The sequence below is a fragment of the Ambystoma mexicanum genome, chromosome 11 (genome assembly GCF_040938575.1).
Source record: "Ambystoma mexicanum isolate Mex_15411 chromosome 11, UKY_AmexF1_1, whole genome shotgun sequence".
Taxonomy (NCBI): domain Eukaryota; kingdom Metazoa; phylum Chordata; class Amphibia; order Caudata; family Ambystomatidae; genus Ambystoma; species Ambystoma mexicanum.
This window is the reverse complement of record NC_090934.1, coordinates 911,592,415-911,612,233: the sequence shown is the minus strand read 5'-3', so window position 1 is coordinate 911,612,233 and position 19,819 is coordinate 911,592,415. Positions and strand designations below refer to the sequence as shown.

The 19,819-nt window shown below is 41.7% G+C and overlaps 1 protein-coding gene across 1 annotated transcript in view; it reads left to right on the top strand.

Moving 5' to 3' along the window:
- LOC138505068 (mucin-5AC-like) overlaps positions 1 to 19,819 on the top strand; it is a 160,365-nt gene that overhangs the window by 28,930 nt on the left and 111,616 nt on the right. Inside the window, exons 9-17 of the mRNA XM_069625391.1 lie at positions 7,448 to 7,586; positions 8,137 to 8,247; positions 9,576 to 9,645; positions 10,562 to 10,699; positions 12,004 to 12,168; positions 14,369 to 14,463; positions 15,619 to 15,745; positions 16,452 to 16,707; positions 19,370 to 19,416. Of these exons, the coding sequence (XP_069481492.1) occupies positions 7,448 to 7,586; positions 8,137 to 8,247; positions 9,576 to 9,645; positions 10,562 to 10,699; positions 12,004 to 12,168; positions 14,369 to 14,463; positions 15,619 to 15,745; positions 16,452 to 16,707; positions 19,370 to 19,416 (1,148 nt within the window). The remainder of the gene's footprint in view (positions 1 to 7,447; positions 7,587 to 8,136; positions 8,248 to 9,575; positions 9,646 to 10,561; positions 10,700 to 12,003; positions 12,169 to 14,368; positions 14,464 to 15,618; positions 15,746 to 16,451; positions 16,708 to 19,369; positions 19,417 to 19,819) is intronic.

Sequence of the window (19,819 nt, the reverse complement as noted above, 5' to 3'; positions counted from 1 at the left end):
ATATTGGGTGTGTTCAAGGGCAGTAACTAATGCGTTACAAATATTCATGCCATTATTTCTATTATGTTGAGTTATTGTTACAACAGAGTTACAAATTACATCAGTAGGGACCTTAGACCAACGTCGTAGAAAGGAGAGGGGGTTTGACTTGGGAAAAGCACAGGGAAAAGCAAACAGAATAAAAAAATGATCAGAAAGGGGTTGAGGGCTAGGAGGTGAGAGATGTTAGAGAAAATCATATCAAGCTGATTACCACCTTCATGCGTGGGACTGTGATTGCAGAGAGGGAAGCCATAGTCTGCAAGAGAGGTAACAAGTGTATGTGCTTGGGAATCAGAAGGCTGCTGAAGATGAAGGTTAAAGTCTCGCCAGTACAACTATCTTAGAGTAGATGAGAGCTAGGTCGGCTGTGGTTTGCACAAAATCAGCCTCAAACTGATTGGTGACATAACCCAGGGGGGCGATACACAATGAGAAAGTAAACAGAATTTTCTGAAGATACCTGCAATTTAATAAGAAGTAGCTCACATCCATGATTATGAACATATTGTATTAACGGACAATTGTATGCTTTCTCAACTACTACAAAGGCAACTCCACCGACAGTTTTGGGGGATGGCCGATCTAGTTGTAATATATCATAATTAGCAGGAAGTAGTTGAACAATGTCAGGGCTGGAGTGGATTGCTTAAAAACATTTAAAAGTACAGGGCTTCTTCTGTAAGATCCAATATCTAGGAGACTTGGTAGGTTGTCCAGGCCTTGTCAGCTCCCTTTAATATTTAATTTCCATACCGGACAAAAAGATGGCAAGGTTTGCATCCAGATCAGGCATCATTTGCTGTTTCCCACAGATGTGTGGTTTTGGGGACTCCACCTTCATCTAACTTCCTTCTCAGGAAATGTTGAGCGACCCTCTAAACATGGAGTAACACACACCATTCTGTGGAGTTCGGGTGAGCCATCCCGAAGGGATTGAACATCTGTTCCCCATATGGTCCACTACCTCGGAGGTCGCTGGATCTTCCTCTGCCAGATCTACCAGTCTTCACTGGGGTTCGTTCTAGGACTAACACTCAACATGGGAGAATCTGCTTTCCACCACTCACCCCCAGACAGAGAGCCTAGGGCTTAGAATCTGGCCCGCTTATGTGGAATTAAGTCTCCCCCACCACCCAGGGGCCAAACAGTGGCCTCAGTCACCCGCCACCGATGCTTCTCATAGCGTCACAGTCCTGAGGATGCTGGACTGACTGTCCCTAGACATGAAAGTTGATTGGCCATCTGGGACATAGCTATGTTTTTGCACCATCGTGTTTTGCCTGGAGTGTATCCCCACATCGTCATGCTGTCTAAAAGTACCCTCTTCAATAGATCCATCAGGCCTTGTACCGCCATAGACACAAAATCCTCAAAGCTAGCAACCAGGTCTGCTATTGCTTCCCTAATGACTGTGCCCACATTTGGCCCGAATGTCTCTTTACATGCCTGGGAAACAGATTAACTTATGATTAAAGGCAGCTGAGACTGCCACTCAGCAGATTCTACAGGCAGCTGCGTCTGAAAAGGGAGCGACTTGCCCATTTGTTTGTCCTTTCTCAAAAGCATCCTTCCTCTTTTAGTTACAAAAAGAAACACAAGTCCTCTGTCTATGATTATGAGGAATTCAACTACCTGTAGGGTAATTTCCTCTAAAACGGTAATGGGACGGTATCCTCAGCTCATCTACGCTATGCCTGAAAATAGAAGCTATTAACGAAGTCTCTGCAATGCTGACAATCCGGGCTGCTCCAGGTGTTTGGTATGGGCAAAAATGTACTTAGGTCCAAAGAACTACCGAAGGGTAGGTGGGGGAAGGGTGGTGCAATGCAGGTAAAAATGAACCACAATAATACCAACAGGGAAACAAGCACCGCCAAAAAGACAGCATTAAGATCCACTGCGCTACACACGCAGACCCCAATCCTCTCCAGCCAAAGTACAAGCCCAGAAACATCCCCTCAAAAACACTGTAAACAAAGCACTTATCCTGTTGGGAGTGGAAAGACTTGTGGACGTCAGTGCAGTAACAGGAGTCCCAAGTTAGCAGGTGATGTGGTGATTCGAGGAAGCAGAGAAGGTTGACAATACCTAAGCATGAGGGGAGCAGTAGTTATTTTCATTGTTTTTCTGTCTGCTTACAAAAAAAAAAGATAAGTGCATTATAGGAGCGTCAGTGCTGTGCCTTAGAATGACTGGCAACCGAGAGTCAAAGTTGGCCGCAGACACTCGTCAGGCTTAAGCACTGAAACCTTTTGTGAACTTATAGTGGAAACTCTTCAAAGTTCCAAAGTCAAGTAATGTTCACCTCCAACCGGGTGCACCCTTCAGCATACTACAATCACACTGATATTCAATTGAAATACATTGCAAGGCAATGCTTAGTCATAGCACGCCTAAACAACATGGAACCCAGAAGACGTTTAAGTGTAGCTCAGCAAACCAAACACTAGAAAAGGTTGATGGCATGAATAATCTGTGACTTGGGGATGGTATCATGGTTGGGGAAAACAAATAATGAGCATTCTTTATCTCCATGAAATAGATGCAGACATTCACCCCAAACCTCTCCCCTTCATATCTTTCAAGATTCTCCTCTTGAATCCCATATATCAAATGGTGATAAATCATCACAATGCTGAACGGAAGATACCTGAAAATAATGCCAGTACTTGTCATTTATATGACAATCATTCGACAAAATAATGCATTGAGTACCCCTATTGTACGTTAAAAGGTATTGCTATTCACCAAGGAATTTTGTGAGCAAATTGTGGGAAAAGGCTATAAACGGAGTTTCTCTTTAGGTTTGTTCCTTATGCTACATGGCTGAGATCATCATGTCCTGTAAGTCTACAGGCCCGATCACGAGTCTGGCAGTGTTTCCTCTGAAAGTACCACAAACTGGTAAAACTGTTTCCACACGTGGTAGACATGTGATTATTTGAATTGTCTGCAGGATTCGGATTCATGCAGATCCTTCAGGTATTACGAATGTTGGAGGCCTATAGCACTCTGTGGGCATAGGTAATTACCACTTGCAGTAAATACTGTATGTGGTACCACATATGGTATTTTTTTGTGGTAGTTATTTCCTCTTCTGGTAGAAATGAGTTAGGATTGAAACGTGTGGTTTGCCCGAGTGGTAAAACATCTGGCATTCAAAAGTACTGAATGCTTTACCACTACTTCTAAACGTTAAGCAATTTTCCAGTTGTTAAAAAATGTGGCCTCATTATGGGTCTGCTGGTAACCCGCCAGTAGTACTCGCGGGTTACTGGCAGACTCGCCGTACCGTTACCGGCGCCTGATTTCCTGGTGTTACTGGGATATTACGGGTCCCGGCAACGGCAGTAAGTTCCCATTCCATGGAGTTCCATAGTACTGCATGGGATGGGAACTACTGGAGCACCGGCACCGTTTTTAACGGTGCCGGTGCTTCAGTGATTACTCTGGCAGTAGGGGCCTGAACTCCCAGCAGGTCAGGCCTGCCGGTAGTTCACTGCCCCTACCGACAGACTCAGAGCATGCTAGTCTGGGAAAAATACCAGAGCCGGTAGTACCGCCCATTTCACTAGCATTATTCCAGGACCGGCTTCCTCCTAAAGACCCCCATAACCTATGTAGATTTTGTTCTGCAATAAAAAAAAATCTAATATGCAGTCACGTGTTGCACAAAATAATGTCCAGAAGTTCAATGCATTTAAAAGCTAAAAGCTGTGGGGTAAAACAAGTGATAGCTTGCTGTAAGTGATTTCAATCCGGCACACACCTAAGTCAATGCCTAGCGTGTAATGCACAACTGGAATCCTTATGTATTTGTGTCTAAAAGTTATTTTATTCGGAACGATGTATTACTCATATCACGCCCCTCTCCTGGAACCCCCCCACCCCCCGGTCACACTGAACCAGGAACCAGGCTGGTTGCAAAGTTAAAATATTTATTGATGTATTTACAAATGTATCAGAATATGTTTAATGGGTACACAATAATCACCAATGGGGTGATGTGACACTAAATAATCTCTTTAATACACAAGGAGTAATAGTGAGCAAAACAGTTCAGCACAGAAATAGTACTTTTGTGTGTGTTTTCAGATCAAATAACAGTGTGGTTACTAGTTCCCCCTGCACACCCCTCAACCCCCCAACAGGTAAAGTAAAGAGATAGGAGGAGAGACAAGACAAGAGAAAAACAGAATGAGAAAAACAGAATGGATTGGCAAGTGAGTGGTCAGAATGGTTTTAAAGTTATCTTGAGAATGGATTGGGTAAAAACACTAAATATGGTTTAAATTGCTGAAATTGTTTAAATTCTTATGGGAAGCGTTTGTATAGTTGCACACAAACACTAGTAATGATTTGATACTAAGTAACAATGTGAAATCTTAAAATTAAGGTTGGAAGCAATCAAAAAGCTGTTTTACACGTGTCAGAATTTCCCTAAACAAAATTTGCGTCAAACTTTTCAGTGCGCGATAATCGCGATTACGGGAGAACCGTATGGATTTGGGATGCGGTTTTAGATGCGAATTAAAGCTCTGGATGGTAGCTACAATCAGACGTTGGAATTTTGCAAGTTATGCACGTTTTAGTGGAGGTCGTTTTTTCAAGATAGGTGCAAGAATGGGAAAACAGGAATGTGCTTTTAAAATGACCAATGGGATTTCTTACACTAGGGGATGACTATGAAGAAACGAATACCACACAGAAGCAAAGCCACTTGATCATGGCGACTGCCTGCGGAGGAGCTAGCCTTCTCCAGATGAAATATATCAGCGCAAAGATAGTTTTAACAATACTAGTACAGGAGGAAGATAGGAGGAATAAGATAGAGAGTTTAGACAATTGAAAAATACTCCTAACAATGCAGGTTCTGAAGACAAGATAGGATGGATTTAAGATAGGGATTGACTATGGACAGTACATATGCTAGTGACACAGTCTATCTATACATACTGACGAGATATGTTTTTAAACGGAACCGTCAGGATTTTGGTCGGTCAAGATTTCTGGTCAGGGATTCTGTTTCTGGGACAGATTGCTGGGCAACTCGGACTGGACTGGGTCTGTTCACAGCACGACACAGGACTGGATCGGATCTGCAATGGTTCTGGTCACAGCACGGCACGGAACTGGGTTGGGTCTTTTGGTTCTGATGATAATTATTTTCAGCAGGCAAGCAGTACAGCACAGCCCAGCTGTCTTTTGGTTCCCCGTAGGTTTCTGGGGTTGGTTCTGGTTCTGGAAATTTAAGGCCTAGCTGAAAATGGTTCAGCTATGCAATGGGCCTTTCTGCTTTGCCAAGTTCCTGTAGTCTGGAGCAAGTAAGATGGATGGTTCTGCGACAGGGTGCTCCACCAGCAATCGAATACCGGGTGAATCTGTCTGGCTTTGCTGAGTGCTGAGCTGTCTCTATTTATGCTTATGATAAAGGGGTGTGTATGCTGGTTTAGCCTAAGCTTGCCCCTTTGACAGGGATTTGGCAAGGTCTCCCCCCTTCCTTGATAGGAGGAGAAAAACAGGATGTCACCTTTATGGTGTGGGTTTATGAGGCGCCTCTTGAACACAAAATCTATTATTTATACAATACATATTTTCAAATGTGCAACCTCTATAACAGGCATATATAAAGATTACATTTTGTTTAGCAGATACTCCTCCAAGTCCCATCGCCGTGAGATCTTGTGTCTGCTTTTGGCAGAATTTTGCCCTTTTCATCCAGAACACAATGTCCAATTTAGGAGCACATTTCTACAAATATGCACGTTGAACATGGGCATACGTGTATAAAGTCTCATACTTCTATCAGAAATACATTTTGTGTAATATCACTTTTCCTGCCGTTTCTTCCCAGAACATGTCACAGAGTTCTGGCACCTTTTCACCTGTGCATCCGAAAATTACTTTAACAATGCTGTTAATTATATATTTTGCACAATGTTACATAGGGAGTTATCAATCTTTTTAAAATGTGTCTTTTGTCCTTTTTAAGCAACAAATGGTAGTTTAGCTCCACTACTTTGGTCTTTTCCTGGGACCCAGGGACATCTCCTCCCTGTTTCTCCTGGGCAGAGGCCATTTATGACTCTTCACACTTCGGATTTCCTTTTAGCTGGAGGATGTCCATGTCTCCTTCCCCTGGCAGACCAAATTCTTCCCCCACCCTATAATCATCACATAGATGTGATTTCCTTCTGGAGAAGACTGGAGAGAGAGCTGTTATTCCAGTTTGGGTGGCTTTTAGCCAGGCTTACATTTAAATGTTACTTCTGTTGCATTTTCTTCTTGGTTTAAAACACTTGTGATTTCAAACTTGCAGCTAGAACACTTATTACAGATTCTAAACCATGGGCTCAAACAATTACAACATAGATTACTCTCAAGAACAGTTTGTACAAGTTTACAGTTTTAATGCAGGCTTTTGACAGCTGTCATTCAGGCGGCCGAGGGTACTGCGCCCAGATTTTTGACAGATTTCACAGGCAGGCAACTTTTGCAGTGGATGATTCTTCGATACTTTCAGCTTTTCCAGACATTGTGAGTTCACAATGATTTCTTAAACTAAGTGAATTGTAGCACCCAGTAAGAATTTTGGATGTTTAAGAGTGTTTTGTACTGGCATTCTGCAGTTTCAGCAACAAAGAAAAAGATTTAAAGCAAGATTTTGGGGTTTCCTTTGGCAGAGCACTGCTTTTCCATCTGTACTCCATTTTCACTTGTGGTGGAGCCCAGCGACATGTTTCAGGAGCGAGATCTCTGGTCCACCAGTGACAACATGCATGGCAGATTGGGCAACAATCTTTTTATGCTTTGCAGAGCGTGAATTTCAGAGGTTTTGGCGCGCACAAGGGTTTTGCTGCCATTTTGATGTTTCTGGCACCATCAGAAGACAGTGATGCCGCATGGCAGAGCAAAGTGGGTTGAACCATCCCAGATTGAAAATAGATGCTTTCTCTTCTGTGTTAAACTATACACACAAATAACAATATCAGTAAACGCCCCTTGCCAATTAGTGGTTGCAAAGTGTCCAATGAAATTATTTTAGAAAAAGGTATTCTGAAAAGCTGGCCATGACTTAAATTCAGTGTGCCAGTGGAGCTGGAACTCTGCTGAGCTGGCTCAAGCAGCAGCTATTGTGGCACCACAACCACCTGTAATATTTGCAGTATAATTGTCACATTATTTGTACTGTCTTCGATACAATGACTGTAGTCTGCCCTGTATCACGAATATTATAAAGCAATCCATACTAACAGATGTCTTACAGTAAGTAAAACTGTCTTAAATTGATCAACAATCTAAGCAATGAAAGAAATGAAACCGTCTGATTCATTGAGAATCCAGCTTAACATACTTTGATTGGGCTCTATTCCAAGAATAAACTAATGGTGTCTTCTCTGTTCAGCACTTGCACTGGAGGTGATTGGAGCTGCAAAAAACACCCATGCGCCGGAACGTGCTCTGTGGAAGGAGGTTCTCACATTACCACCTATGATGAGTCCCGCTACACCATCCATGGAGACTGTAACTATGTTCTGTCGAAGGTAAACTTGAGTGGTAGAAGTGTACCTAAATAAGTAGTGGAACTGTAACCCTGGCATGGGACAGAGTAGGCAGGAAGGGAGCACCATGCAACACATTTTCAAGGGTTGCAGACATGATGGTTGACAGCCAGTTGAGTGGAAACAGATTTAATTTTAGCTGTAACTGTTATCGGGTGGTAAAGTGGAGAAGTGTGCTTTAATTTCACAAAGAACAGTGCCGAAATGATGAAAATGGTTGCAAAAAGTAGTGGAACAGCTAAATGTAAAAAATACAAGTAGTGGAACACTGCTCCCGACGATTCCCGCTCACTTCGACCACTGGTAAACTTCAAGGCTACCATAACTAAGGGCAATGGATGCACTCAGTCCATTTAACCCACGTCACAGTGCAGACGAATCCTGACCAGTGTCACATATTCACTATTTGGTTAACATGCAGTGGAAACAAAGTGCTCATACAACATCTTTGGGGGCCTGCCTGAAGCCTTGAAACGCTACTAGATCTTCAGCAGTCTCTCTATCTAATACATGTTCATCGTTTGTACTACAGGACTGTGGAAGTGACCTGTTCACTGTTTTGGGAGAATTGCGCACATGCGGCCTGACAGACAGCGAGACTTGCCTGGAAGAGGTTGTCCTCCACCTGGACAAAGGGACAAACGTAAGTTCTTTTTTTTTTAGTTTAATACGTTTTTATTGAAATATCAGCAATAGTACCATTTGATGGCAACGCAGAGAACCATTAGAACAGGAAAAAGAAGAAAAGAATATCAAGATAAAATTCAGACCAATTCTAGATAAATTCTCAAACAGTGGTAATAAAATAGGGATCTGCGAAATGTTTCCGTCGTGGAAAAATCAGCGATGAAAAAGTTTGCAGGAGAAATGTGCGAACCACAAAAGGTTTGCACATATCCCATACGAACACGCATTCGAAACCCCTACATACCCACACCTCCACCCACACCCAAAACATACCCACAACACTCCCTCACCCACACCCTCAACACACCCCCAACATAAACAAGCCCTACTAACCTTTTTTACACGCTGAGTCCCAGCAGCACCAGTTCCCTTTCACTTCCATGATCGGGAACCGGCGCGACAGAAACCTCTTCTTTTTTTTTTTTGGGTGTGCTGCAGGGTTGTCCCCCGCAACACCAGGCTCACTATACCACACAGTAAAGTGAGTGGGGTGTTGCGGGGGACACCCCTGTAGTCTTTTTAAATTTTTTCATACTTACCTACAATGCTACCACCAAAGGTTCTAACTTTTGGTGTTCGAACCTTTGGTGGTAGCATTTTTCTGACTTTTTGTATGGTCGGACCTTTTTTTTCGGTCCGATCGTACAATTCCATAAAATAGATACATTAGCAGCAATTAATAATGAGAAGAGAAAAACATGACACAAACAGTTCAACCTGCAAAGAGAATATTAATGATTTGCTGACACAAACAAGGGGGACAGACAAAACACATACATGAAAAAAGAGGGAAGGAGATGGGGTGGTATATCAAAAAAAGAAACCCCAATATAATGTTCAATACAATTAGAATATAATAACAATGACAAAAAAAACATTCATAGCATTAGGTATAAGTCGAGTATACCTAGACAAGCTCAAGTACCGTCCGAAGATACATTAAAACAGTCCAAATAGTGAATGAAAAAAGACCACTTAGCATTATACTTGGGAATAGAGTCTTGATGATTAGCCATGCATAGTTCCAGTCTCAAACAGTTAAAAATGGTGGGGATACAAATTACACAGTAGGTGCTGGTTGAAGGTTGAGAGCGATGTATGGGAAGGAAGACAGAAGGCGAAAGGCATTATGGAATAACTGTATGCTGGTATTAGAAAAAATATGAGGCCTCATTACGAGTTTGAAGGTATTTTCATTGGGGCCAATAGAAGGTGCAACCTGCGGTGATATCATCTGGGTTTTTGGAAGATTGATCTAACTGCTCTCTCTCTTGCCTCTACAAGGTCATAAGGATTGCGGCCAGCGGCAGTGTGTTTGTGAATGGAATGAAAACACAAGTACCTTTCTCTGTCGGTAAGTATCCCATTAAGTGTCGCCACCGTGTCACTCCAAGAGGTCACGCCTCCCACCTTTTCCTTTATCTTCTCAGTAAGAAAAGAATTCAAATCTAAAGAGATTTTGGCCAACACGTGCTCACAGTTTTGCAAAAAAACTATGAACATTTAAGCTAACAGCCTGCAAACTGCAAGGAATGCCCTACTGTTTTGAAGCAGTAGTGACAGTGTAAACACGGGGACAGCTTTTACGGTTAATGGTGTAAGCTATATAATGCTCACATTTGGAACAGAAACTATATTAAATTCATATATATCCTTACATCACTGTATATCGCTAAATCCATATGTATGCCTGCATCAAAACAATGGCACTCAATATACTGGCAACATGTAAAGAAGCTGAGATTCTTGTGAGTAATGGTGAGAGTGAGGTGAGTGGGATCCTGGAAACTGGTATGCGGCAGATGCTGTGTCTTGTTGAAAGGAAACTCGATGGAGTGGTATTGAAATCTGGTGGATATCTTGCAAAACTTCATGAATATAATTAAGAGGAGCAGATGTGAGTGTAGCCGTGTCATATTTGCCCGAAAGTTCATTGGACAGATTGATTGAGTGACACAACATGTCAAGGACTCGAATGACTCACTAAGGAAGAGGTGTGTGAGAACGTGTTATTACCCAATTGTAAGCAACGTGAGATCTGAATAGTGCATAGGACTCAAAGTAAGGGAGTTGAACGCATAAAGTGATGAAGTTATAATTATGGTAAGCCTATATCTTGGGGGCACACATTGCAGAATGCGGGTCACCAAGGATGGACAATTTGGTGTACTTTTGTACCATTTTGTAATGCTGGGGCTGATTTCTCATAAAAGGTATGCTCTACTGTGTTTGCAGTGTTCTAAAACCTGATATGCTCTTTCTATTACCAGCCCAAGTCACCATCTTCAGTCCATCATCCTTCTTCATCATAGTGCAGGCTGAGGTGGGTCTCCAGCTGCAGGTCCAGATTGCACCCACTATGCAGGTCTACATGCATCTAGAGCCGGTCTACCGAGGGAAAACTTGTGGTAAGTAGTGTTAGCACCCAGTTGAAGCACTCTAGCCGGTCAGGTGGACAGGGAAGAGGGTGGAATGCCATAGTGACTGCTTGCATTCACATGATTAAGGCTATTAAGGTTGAAATGGTGTGGAGCATTGCATGCAGCATTCTAACATCTGTCGCATTGCAAGCTTGACTGATATCATTATCAATGAATTGTTTATTCCAGATTATTAGGCTGCATAGAATTTAGAATCTTGCACGCAGCATTTTTACATTTCCAATTTTGGTTGAAAACATTTATTTAGAACTCATTGGAACACTTTATGCATACTAAGATTTTAATCTTGGACTGTGTATGTACCAACCTACTAGGATGATTAATGGTATTTATTAAGGGACTTTCCTTTGATGCAATCCTTCCCCTTTTTTCTCCTTTTTGAACAGCAGCAGATTTTTCTTATGCTGCTCTTACCCCCAACTGCAGTGGGGGCTATTGGTTGACATGCACTTTAGTCTTGTGCATCTTATATGAGCTGTGAATTGATATGCAGTTTTATTATGTATTTTGTACTATTTTTCATGCGTTTTGATATGTGACTTATAAAATATGCTATTTTTGTACTATCCTTGATCTGGCCTATCCACTCTTTGGTTTCACTAATTGATGTCTAATTAACCCGCTTGATTCTTCTAGTTGGTTGTGCCGTGTGACCCACCCTTTCCTCCTTGCTTACTGCACTCACATGATTACACAAGGTTATTTCCCTGATGACTGCCATTTATTTTTGGCTGCCCCTGCCCACCTCCTTCTTTCCCCTTGTGGCCCAGATGGAATCCTGCAACCCAAATGCTCCCTACACATCCACACTTACCTGCTCTACTCTAGCCTGGTGTTGTCTCAGAGGCCCAACTCCCGCCATGAAAATGGATAAGAGACGTACTCCTTTTTATACTTTCCATGCTGGTGAACATCTTTGTTTTTTTTCCAAAGGAGATTGGGCATGTGCAATAGTGCAGAGAACCTCGTCAAATGAAATAAACAACTTGGAAGCTATTAGCACCACAGTTGAAGATAGGATGCTACTAGCCATAGACCCCACCATGGAAGGTTGCCAGAGCGGGAAAAGGCCAGCAATCACTTGCGAGGCCCTCGCTTCGCTCAGCCTTAACTCGCTCGGGCTGGTGATTACATGCTCTGCCCATCTCTATAGAAACCTTTTCCTATATTAACCTTCCTACCAGTGTTGGTGCCTTCCTTGCAAACAATGGAATGACTGAACCCAATATCTGCACAATTGACTTGTGGCTCCTTCTGTTTCCCCAAACAAGGTCTTTGTGGAAATTTCAACAGCAACCAGGCAGATGACTTCACAGCTATCAGTGGGCTCGTGGAAGAAAGTGCAGCCACCTTTGCCAATACCTGGAAGACTGCTGCCTACTGCAACAATGTAAAGAACACCTTTGACAAGCCGTGCACCCTAAGCGTTGAGAACGGTATGGCTCTCATCAGCAACAGTGCAATACTGTGCTATTTCAAGAAGTTAATTATGTTAGTGTATCATTTCCCCCACATCCTTCATTTGAAGATTAACAAACGCTGTAAATCATACAGCATTGTGATAGGAATGTGTGCATGGCCAGATAGACTCTGATCCGCCCACTAGCATGATGTGATATGATATTTTATTCATAGCGCGCCCATGCACACGTGTTTCAAAGAGCGACGAGGCATGGGAAGGGAACAAGGTGGAACAAGACAACGATCTTACTAGGCCCAGTGACATTGTGATTGCGCAAGTGCAGGGAGGGGAAAAGGGGAGAAGTGCCAGGGGAAGGGAAGGGGGAGAAGTGCAGGATATATGATCAACAAAACACAACCAAAGCAATAATAAAAACATAAAATAATAAGGAAGTGTGGACAGCAAGTGGCAGTGCAAAGGTTAAGTGCAGGCATCAGGTAATTGAAAGTGCCGGTAAGGGAACTATAGGGGAACAGATACAGCAACCAAAGTGCGATGTTGCCCGGCGGCAGTGCAGGTGTGCAACTGGGGGGCAGGGATTCATAAATAAATTGGGTAACAATGACTCCTGTCACTAAAGAACTCATACGCTTGAGGAATCCAGCAAGAAGCACTATATGAGTTCACAATTTGTTATAAGGACCAATATGTTGCAAGTCTAATGTAGGCGTATAGACCGAAGAAGGAGCCATGATTGCGGTATTCTCCTCTGCCCATAACTTGTAGGCAGTTCAATGTCCAAAGCAATAATGACCCCTGCCGAGGTCTAGAGGGCTATTTGCACAAAGGGGTAACAGCAATCATTGTTCTGGTGTTTTGGTGGTGAAGTTAAACACAGTGTAATAGTAACTGACATAATTAGAAAACAGTAAATTAAATTTTAGCTTTTAAATAACAATGTTTTCCTCAAAAAATGCAGCATTTAAATCACAAACCTGGTTGAACTGGAACTGCTTTAACGTGAGAATGCTTTAGGTGTAGTGTAAAATGAAACCGTTTCTATTCAAGAAGCTAAAAGCAGTTTCCCATTTTTAACTTTCTCTGTGGTCCATTAAATTGGATGTTGCATTGCAATATAGATCCTCCAGCTGGATTAGTGTCTTCTTGAAAGAATTCTTGCCTGGAAATTGCATTGTTGTTTCCCTGTCAGCTTTTAAAGTCAGAACGTTCAGAATGTAGCCAATGCCAGTAGTTTTTGATTGCAATCCAAATATTTTCTTTGGCTGAGACGATATCAATAACGGTCTCCATGTGCTAATAAGGCATATTGCTTTAAACCTTAACTGTTTTCCAATACACCACTTCCATATCATCCAACGAAGGCCATGTGGGCAGTCAGGGGTGTCCTATTCATTGTATCTGTTAGGTTATATATACTATACATGAGCACACTGGGTTATGGTATGTGAGGATTCTATTTTCTTGAAAAGGACTACAGGACTGGGATGGACTAAGATGGAAAGTTGTCTCCCTAAATCATTAATTTGGTGTCCAAGCATTAAACATTTTCAACGAGGCCTCATTTTCAGAAGAACATACCAGGATGTGTGTTTTAGACCACTCCTGTTGACTCTGCCATAGAAATATTGAATTGCATTTTGGGTGAGAGTAGGAAGAATGTTCTTGATGCAGCCATCCTAGAACATTGTGTCCACGACAGAGTTCCTCACATCTTCTATATTTCACAGTCTCAGTTGCAGAGTACATGCTGATCCTCATCTAAAGTTCTTATCGGTGATCCTGAATCTCCGGCCAGGACAGCATGAGATGAGAGGAAACATTCCCTGCACAAATCCTTGCTGTAGGTGCAGGATTTCACTAGAAGGAAATCATGCTACTTTTGCACTGTGTTCATGAGAGCTGTCCCCAAATCAGCATTTTAATTGCAATTGGTTCTCATAGTAGCAATTGCAGGATCCATTCAGGGGTGTTTCCCATTCTGTTTAAGGAACCGTGGACTTGTCGGAAGGAGAAGTCAGAATATGCGTAAGGTGGCCCAACCTAGACACAAGAAAATACTAAAAAATGCATAATTGCTCACATTATTTGCAACCATGTTGGCTAACATAAAAGTGGGCTTCACTTGTGTGCAACATGTGCGATTGATTTATGAAACTTCCTTAACTCATTCACCAACTAAGGGCGACATGATATGTCTCAATCTATTATTTCAGAGGACTACGCGAAGCACTGGTGTGGTTTGCTGACAGACCCAGCGGAAGCCTTTGCTAACTGTCACGGTGTGGTGTCGCCTGGCCCTTATCATACGGTAAGAATGACTTTTTAGAGCCCTGCATATCTAGAAGTCTTTCGAACACCCTACTGGAATGATGATGTCACATTGCTGCGTTTTAGACAGAGCTGCTTCCCAATTACTACTGATTGTGTTATGAAGTTAATTGAATTCTAGTAGCTCATCTGTTTTAATGTCTTCTTTGGAGACAGCCTGAGTTGCAGCCTGAGTTGCAGAGAACGTGGTGGGGGCTGCGTCACAGGACATTGTACAGAATATTGGAAGAGAGTCAGTATGTTAGCTAAAGGCAAAGACATGTATTACTTTATTGGTTGTATCCTGCTGGCTCTGGGTGTCAGAGAGCCTGGGAGCCTGAAAGTTAAGCAGAATTGGCTTGCAGGAGGGGCACGGATTTAACATCCAAATTAATGGTATTTAGTTTTTAGTTTTTTTAAAGCCTCTGTACTGTGCACAACCAGCTGACATTTCAAAAGCCTTAATTTTGGAAATGTCAATTGTTTGTGATATAATATGCTGAGTGTTGTATATGCTGAAAGCATGTGAGAATGTAACATTGTACATGTTGTGCTGCAAAAAGCTGCAAAACCAAAGGACCACAGTTTTTTTTTTGTTAAGTGCATTCCATTCCTGTAGGAGTGAAATTACTCCTTCTTCTGCAAGCATGTTTTGCTTAACTTCCAGGCTCTCAGCCATCTTGAGCCAGCAGAAGGGTAAGTGCCTTAGAAAGAATACCGAGATTCCGTCTTTTTTGTTTGTTTGTTGCAAACACACTATCTTTTTTATATTCTGTACAATTTGCTTTCAACAACCCCCATTTTCTCTCCAATTAATGTTGAAGCCTTGTCCTTGGTGTTGCAGCCTACAAATCATACATATGTTCCAATTCAACCTTCATATTATCTCAAATACTCAGCAAATACATTTCTGATTTCTATGTTTGCCATTCAGTGAAACGGGTGTATATTCAAAAATTATTATAACAAAAAGATGTTTTACTCTTCCTCCGAAAACAGATAAGCAAACTGGTTAAGATACAAAGACAATATACAATGTTCGTTCCTATCATTGCTTCGAAAAGCGTTTCATACAAATCATGCTGTTGGAATGTTTTTTTGTCGGGTTGCGTTGAGCATTATTGACAATGACTTTTGTCCCTTTCTGTATCCCTAGAACTGTATGTTTGATACCTGTAACTGCAAAAACAGTGAGGATTGCTTGTGTGCGGTCTTCTCTTCCTATGTCTGGGCTTGTGCGGCAAGAGGCGTCTCCATAACCGGATGGAGGACCACTATCTGTGGTAAATCAAGTCACCGGAAAACGTTTTTACCGTATTACATTGTTTGGGACTTTTTTTTACTTGTGAAAGTAAATGAATATAGTGGCTAGTAATTTATCAGAAGGCAGTATGCATTCGTTTAATATTCTTGATATCACAGTCTAGCATGTCGTTTAGTGTATCATTTAACGCGCAGTACATGTTATCCCCCCTTGCTTGTCCCATTTCAATGTTTTTATTGGGACATTCCAAAAAAACGAAAGCTCAAGGAAAGTCTAGCATACTGCTAAGCGAGTTACATTGAGCAATGATATGATATTATATGATATGATATGGCATTTATAACGCGCTTATACACAAGTGTTTCAAGGCGCGACGAGGCAAGGGAGGGGAATAGAGGGAAGATAGAGACAATGATCTTACTAGGCCAGGTGACATTGAGATCGTGCAAGTGCAGGGGAGGGGGGAAGGGGAAAAGTGTAGGGGGACAATACAATTGCCTCTTGCAGATCTTTTGATAGACATTTACATTCTTTATGTTGTAACATTAAAATGTCAGACCGTCACCGAGTGATGACTGGTGATGAGCCATGATGGCATTATGCCTGAGGATTTACAGGGTCTGACTGCTTGCTGCTCACTGTTATAAGGTGCTTATGCATCTCTTCTGATTAATGGACTATATAGCCTGATAAAAAAGTGGTCATGCAATATGCTTTCCTTGTAGACAAATACACCAAACAATGCCCCGGTTCCATGACGTACAGCTACTCCGTCACCTCGTGCCAGCCCACCTGCCGCTCGCTGAGTCAGCCGGATTTTGCCTGCAACATCACGTTCGTACCTGTGGATGGCTGCATATGCCAAACAGGGACGTACCTGAATGACGCTGGCACATGCGTTCCTGCTTCTGCTTGTCCCTGTCACTGGAAAGGCACCACTGTGCAATCTGGACAGAGTGTAAAAGATAATGGCGCCGAATGGTAAGCTGATTTAAGGTTTCTAATTGGGGCTGGACCCATCTAATCTCTGCATGAAGCAAACACTTTAGAATAACAGTCTTTGGCCAAGATGGACAATCTGTTTAGAATTAGCACTTCCACAAAAGATGTTCTAATGTCTGGTCAGGTTTACAGTCATTCCATCGAATTCTTACCATCGACAGACCATTCCATTGAAAAAAATTCATTGAAAAAATGTGCATCGAATGCATTTCTTTAATGGGGGATCCCCCTAACCTCCCTTTTTTACTCTTAAAAACCCATTAAAATTAAACTAAACCATTTACCTTCAAAAAAACATGCATTCAATGCTTTTTTCAATGCAATTTTTTAGATGGAAAGGCATTCAATGGTATTGCATTTGAGGCAATGACCAGATACGTTCTGGTCATACAGTAATTAAAATAAATCTATAGTTGTGTTAGCCATGAGCCCCAGCAGTGAATCCAAGTGGCTGTTGATCCTGTAATCCACAGGCTCCAGAATATGCCTCCGTCTTTCTTTCTAAGTGATCTCAATTTCTTCTATGCCTGGGAGATCAAACAGTTAGATCTCTAGCTATGTAATAAATAGCCCGTTCCTTTCTTCTACTTTTCTGGAATAGGGCGGCATACATGAATGAAGAGTGCAAAACATGCACAGAATTTTATATCACCGTTATCACATCATGCTCATTTGGTTCCCAATACATTGTTGGAGATGTTTGGGTTTTTCTTTCGTTCTTAATGCAGCTTAAATCACAACCTTGAATGTCAAGTACTGTCACATTCAAATATTAAGAGTATTCCCCCATCATTGTCTTATAGAGCAGGGATGCAGAGACAGATAATACTGGGATATGAAGCACCTGTATAAGCACTACATGATATCATTGTTCTAATATTCAAACACACATGTTGAGATAACAATGTCCTATCCATTGATTTCAAATGCATGTAAGTAGCATCTATCCTCTGCTTTATAATCATTTGCATAATTATTTTTAGCAGCAGGTATTATTGACACAATTACCTTTTAAAATGACTATGCAGAGTGACTACCTCTGGCAATCATAGAATCCCAATAAGAAAAGGGGAAGGGAGTTTTGTAAATGCCTCAGCTTATTAATATAGGAAAGGTTGTGCGTGGAGTGTAACAAGTATTTCTTTCCCGAAGGCTATATAACTCATTAAGATGGCTCGTGTCCCAGAGGCTGCCAATGCCAGCTTTTGCAGGTGCCCATCACTTCAGGGAACTAAGCACATGCTAGCTCTGGCTTTATGACGTTGTCTGGCAAAAGACAATTGCAGTAACAATATTACACTCGGGATAGGATCAGCCGCAACATGGCTCTTTGACAGTATTAAGACAATATTTATGAAGCAAAGCAAAGCCAGAATCACATTACTTTAACTTCAAAGAATCAAAATCAAAGCCACAGCAAGAGTTACCATTCTTTAACACTCAAAAGCATATAATTATTATACTGGTGGTGCCGTCTCATCTCAGGGGAAAAAACCTGCTGGGCTTTAGCCACATCCAAACTGATGGAAGTCGCGTTTATTAAAATCAACGCCCTCGGGCTTGGTTCAACTTTGCCCAACTCTTTGCCTTAATTGCCTCCTCTTGCTATGAGGCCAGCAATGGAAGTTCTTCACAAACATGACATCCGATGTCTACCTGACAGTAGACTGGAATTTTGATAACCAGAATCTGCACGTCATCTCTATGGACGATGTTAACCTTGTAAAAATCATTTATTTTAATTGTGCACAAGTAAATAAAAACAAATATAATAATAATAACTGGTTGTTTATAACTCACTTAATATCAAAGAGGTTTCTAAGTGCTTATCCTGGATTTGAACCTGTGTTGCTCTGCGTCCTTTTGCTTCCAGGACAAGTGAGGTATCAATGAGCTATCCTAGCCATGTCAAAGGGGCCTTTTCTGGCATAGTCTTGCATTAATGAGCATCAGTATTGCTGGTATTTATATTTCAAAATATTAAATGAGTGTGGTAAAAACTTTTGATACAATTCCAATGGGTCTCATTCCGTGTTTGGAGGTAATTCACCAGTAAATTTGCTGAATGACCTCCAAAATCAGTTACTGTGACCGTCACTTGGTCCTGTGCGTTTACCATGGTATTGCAAGTGGTGGTAGAGCAGTGTAATTCCCAAATTCTGGACTCCATCAGACAGCCATGGAGATTTTAGGTTATTTACCGCCGGTGAAATGACCATGTGCCAAATCTGCAGATTGTTTGTGGGAAGGTGCAAAATTACAGCGAACAACAAGCTGGCTGTGAATCCAAAGTTTTTCTCCAAAAATCAAATTATAGTTCTGTGATGAAGGAAAAACAGCAGTATTTCCGTTAACCTCCTAAGAAATGACAGTAAGGCAATTAACGTTATTGCCATGTTAACCAGACATTTTAGTATGATACATTACTACCACTGTATCACCAGCACCACAGTGCTAAGTTTACTTGTTTTGTTGTATTGTAACATGATGTGAAAAAGTGTGCAATCTATCTTGCAGGAGACATGCACCCAGCAACACAAGGAATGAATGGGACATGAAGGTTTTATATGAACAAGAAACTAAATGATGTGTAAGATACATATGTTGAGCACAGATCTAATAACTCACTTTCTTCTCCCAGCACGTGCATACTGGGGAAACTGAAGTGCATTGGATCTTCAAAGCTGGGTAAGGAAACCCTTTGGTTGCCTTCTTTGACTACATATTTGACATTGTTCCCATAGCATCCTTGCAGGATCTGATACCATCAGCAATGCAACAAGGCACTTTCCAGGCCTCAGTATAAGAAGGGAACTCACATGATTTACGCAACTAAGACAAAAAAACAATTACGCAACTAAAAGAATAACAAACAAAATAAAAATAAAAATTCTTGTAACAGCTCCTCGATGCCCGCGGGCTGTGGCAGTGCTTTGAAAAATGCAAAAATAAATAAAAAATGAATAAAATTAGTTGCAAAAATGGCTTGAATTTGCATTGGAAGGGGCAGGTGCATCACAGGAGCAGGTCAGACATCTGCCCCCATGTTTCGCCAACTCTTGCAGATTCTGAATCATCTTGGTGAGAGAGG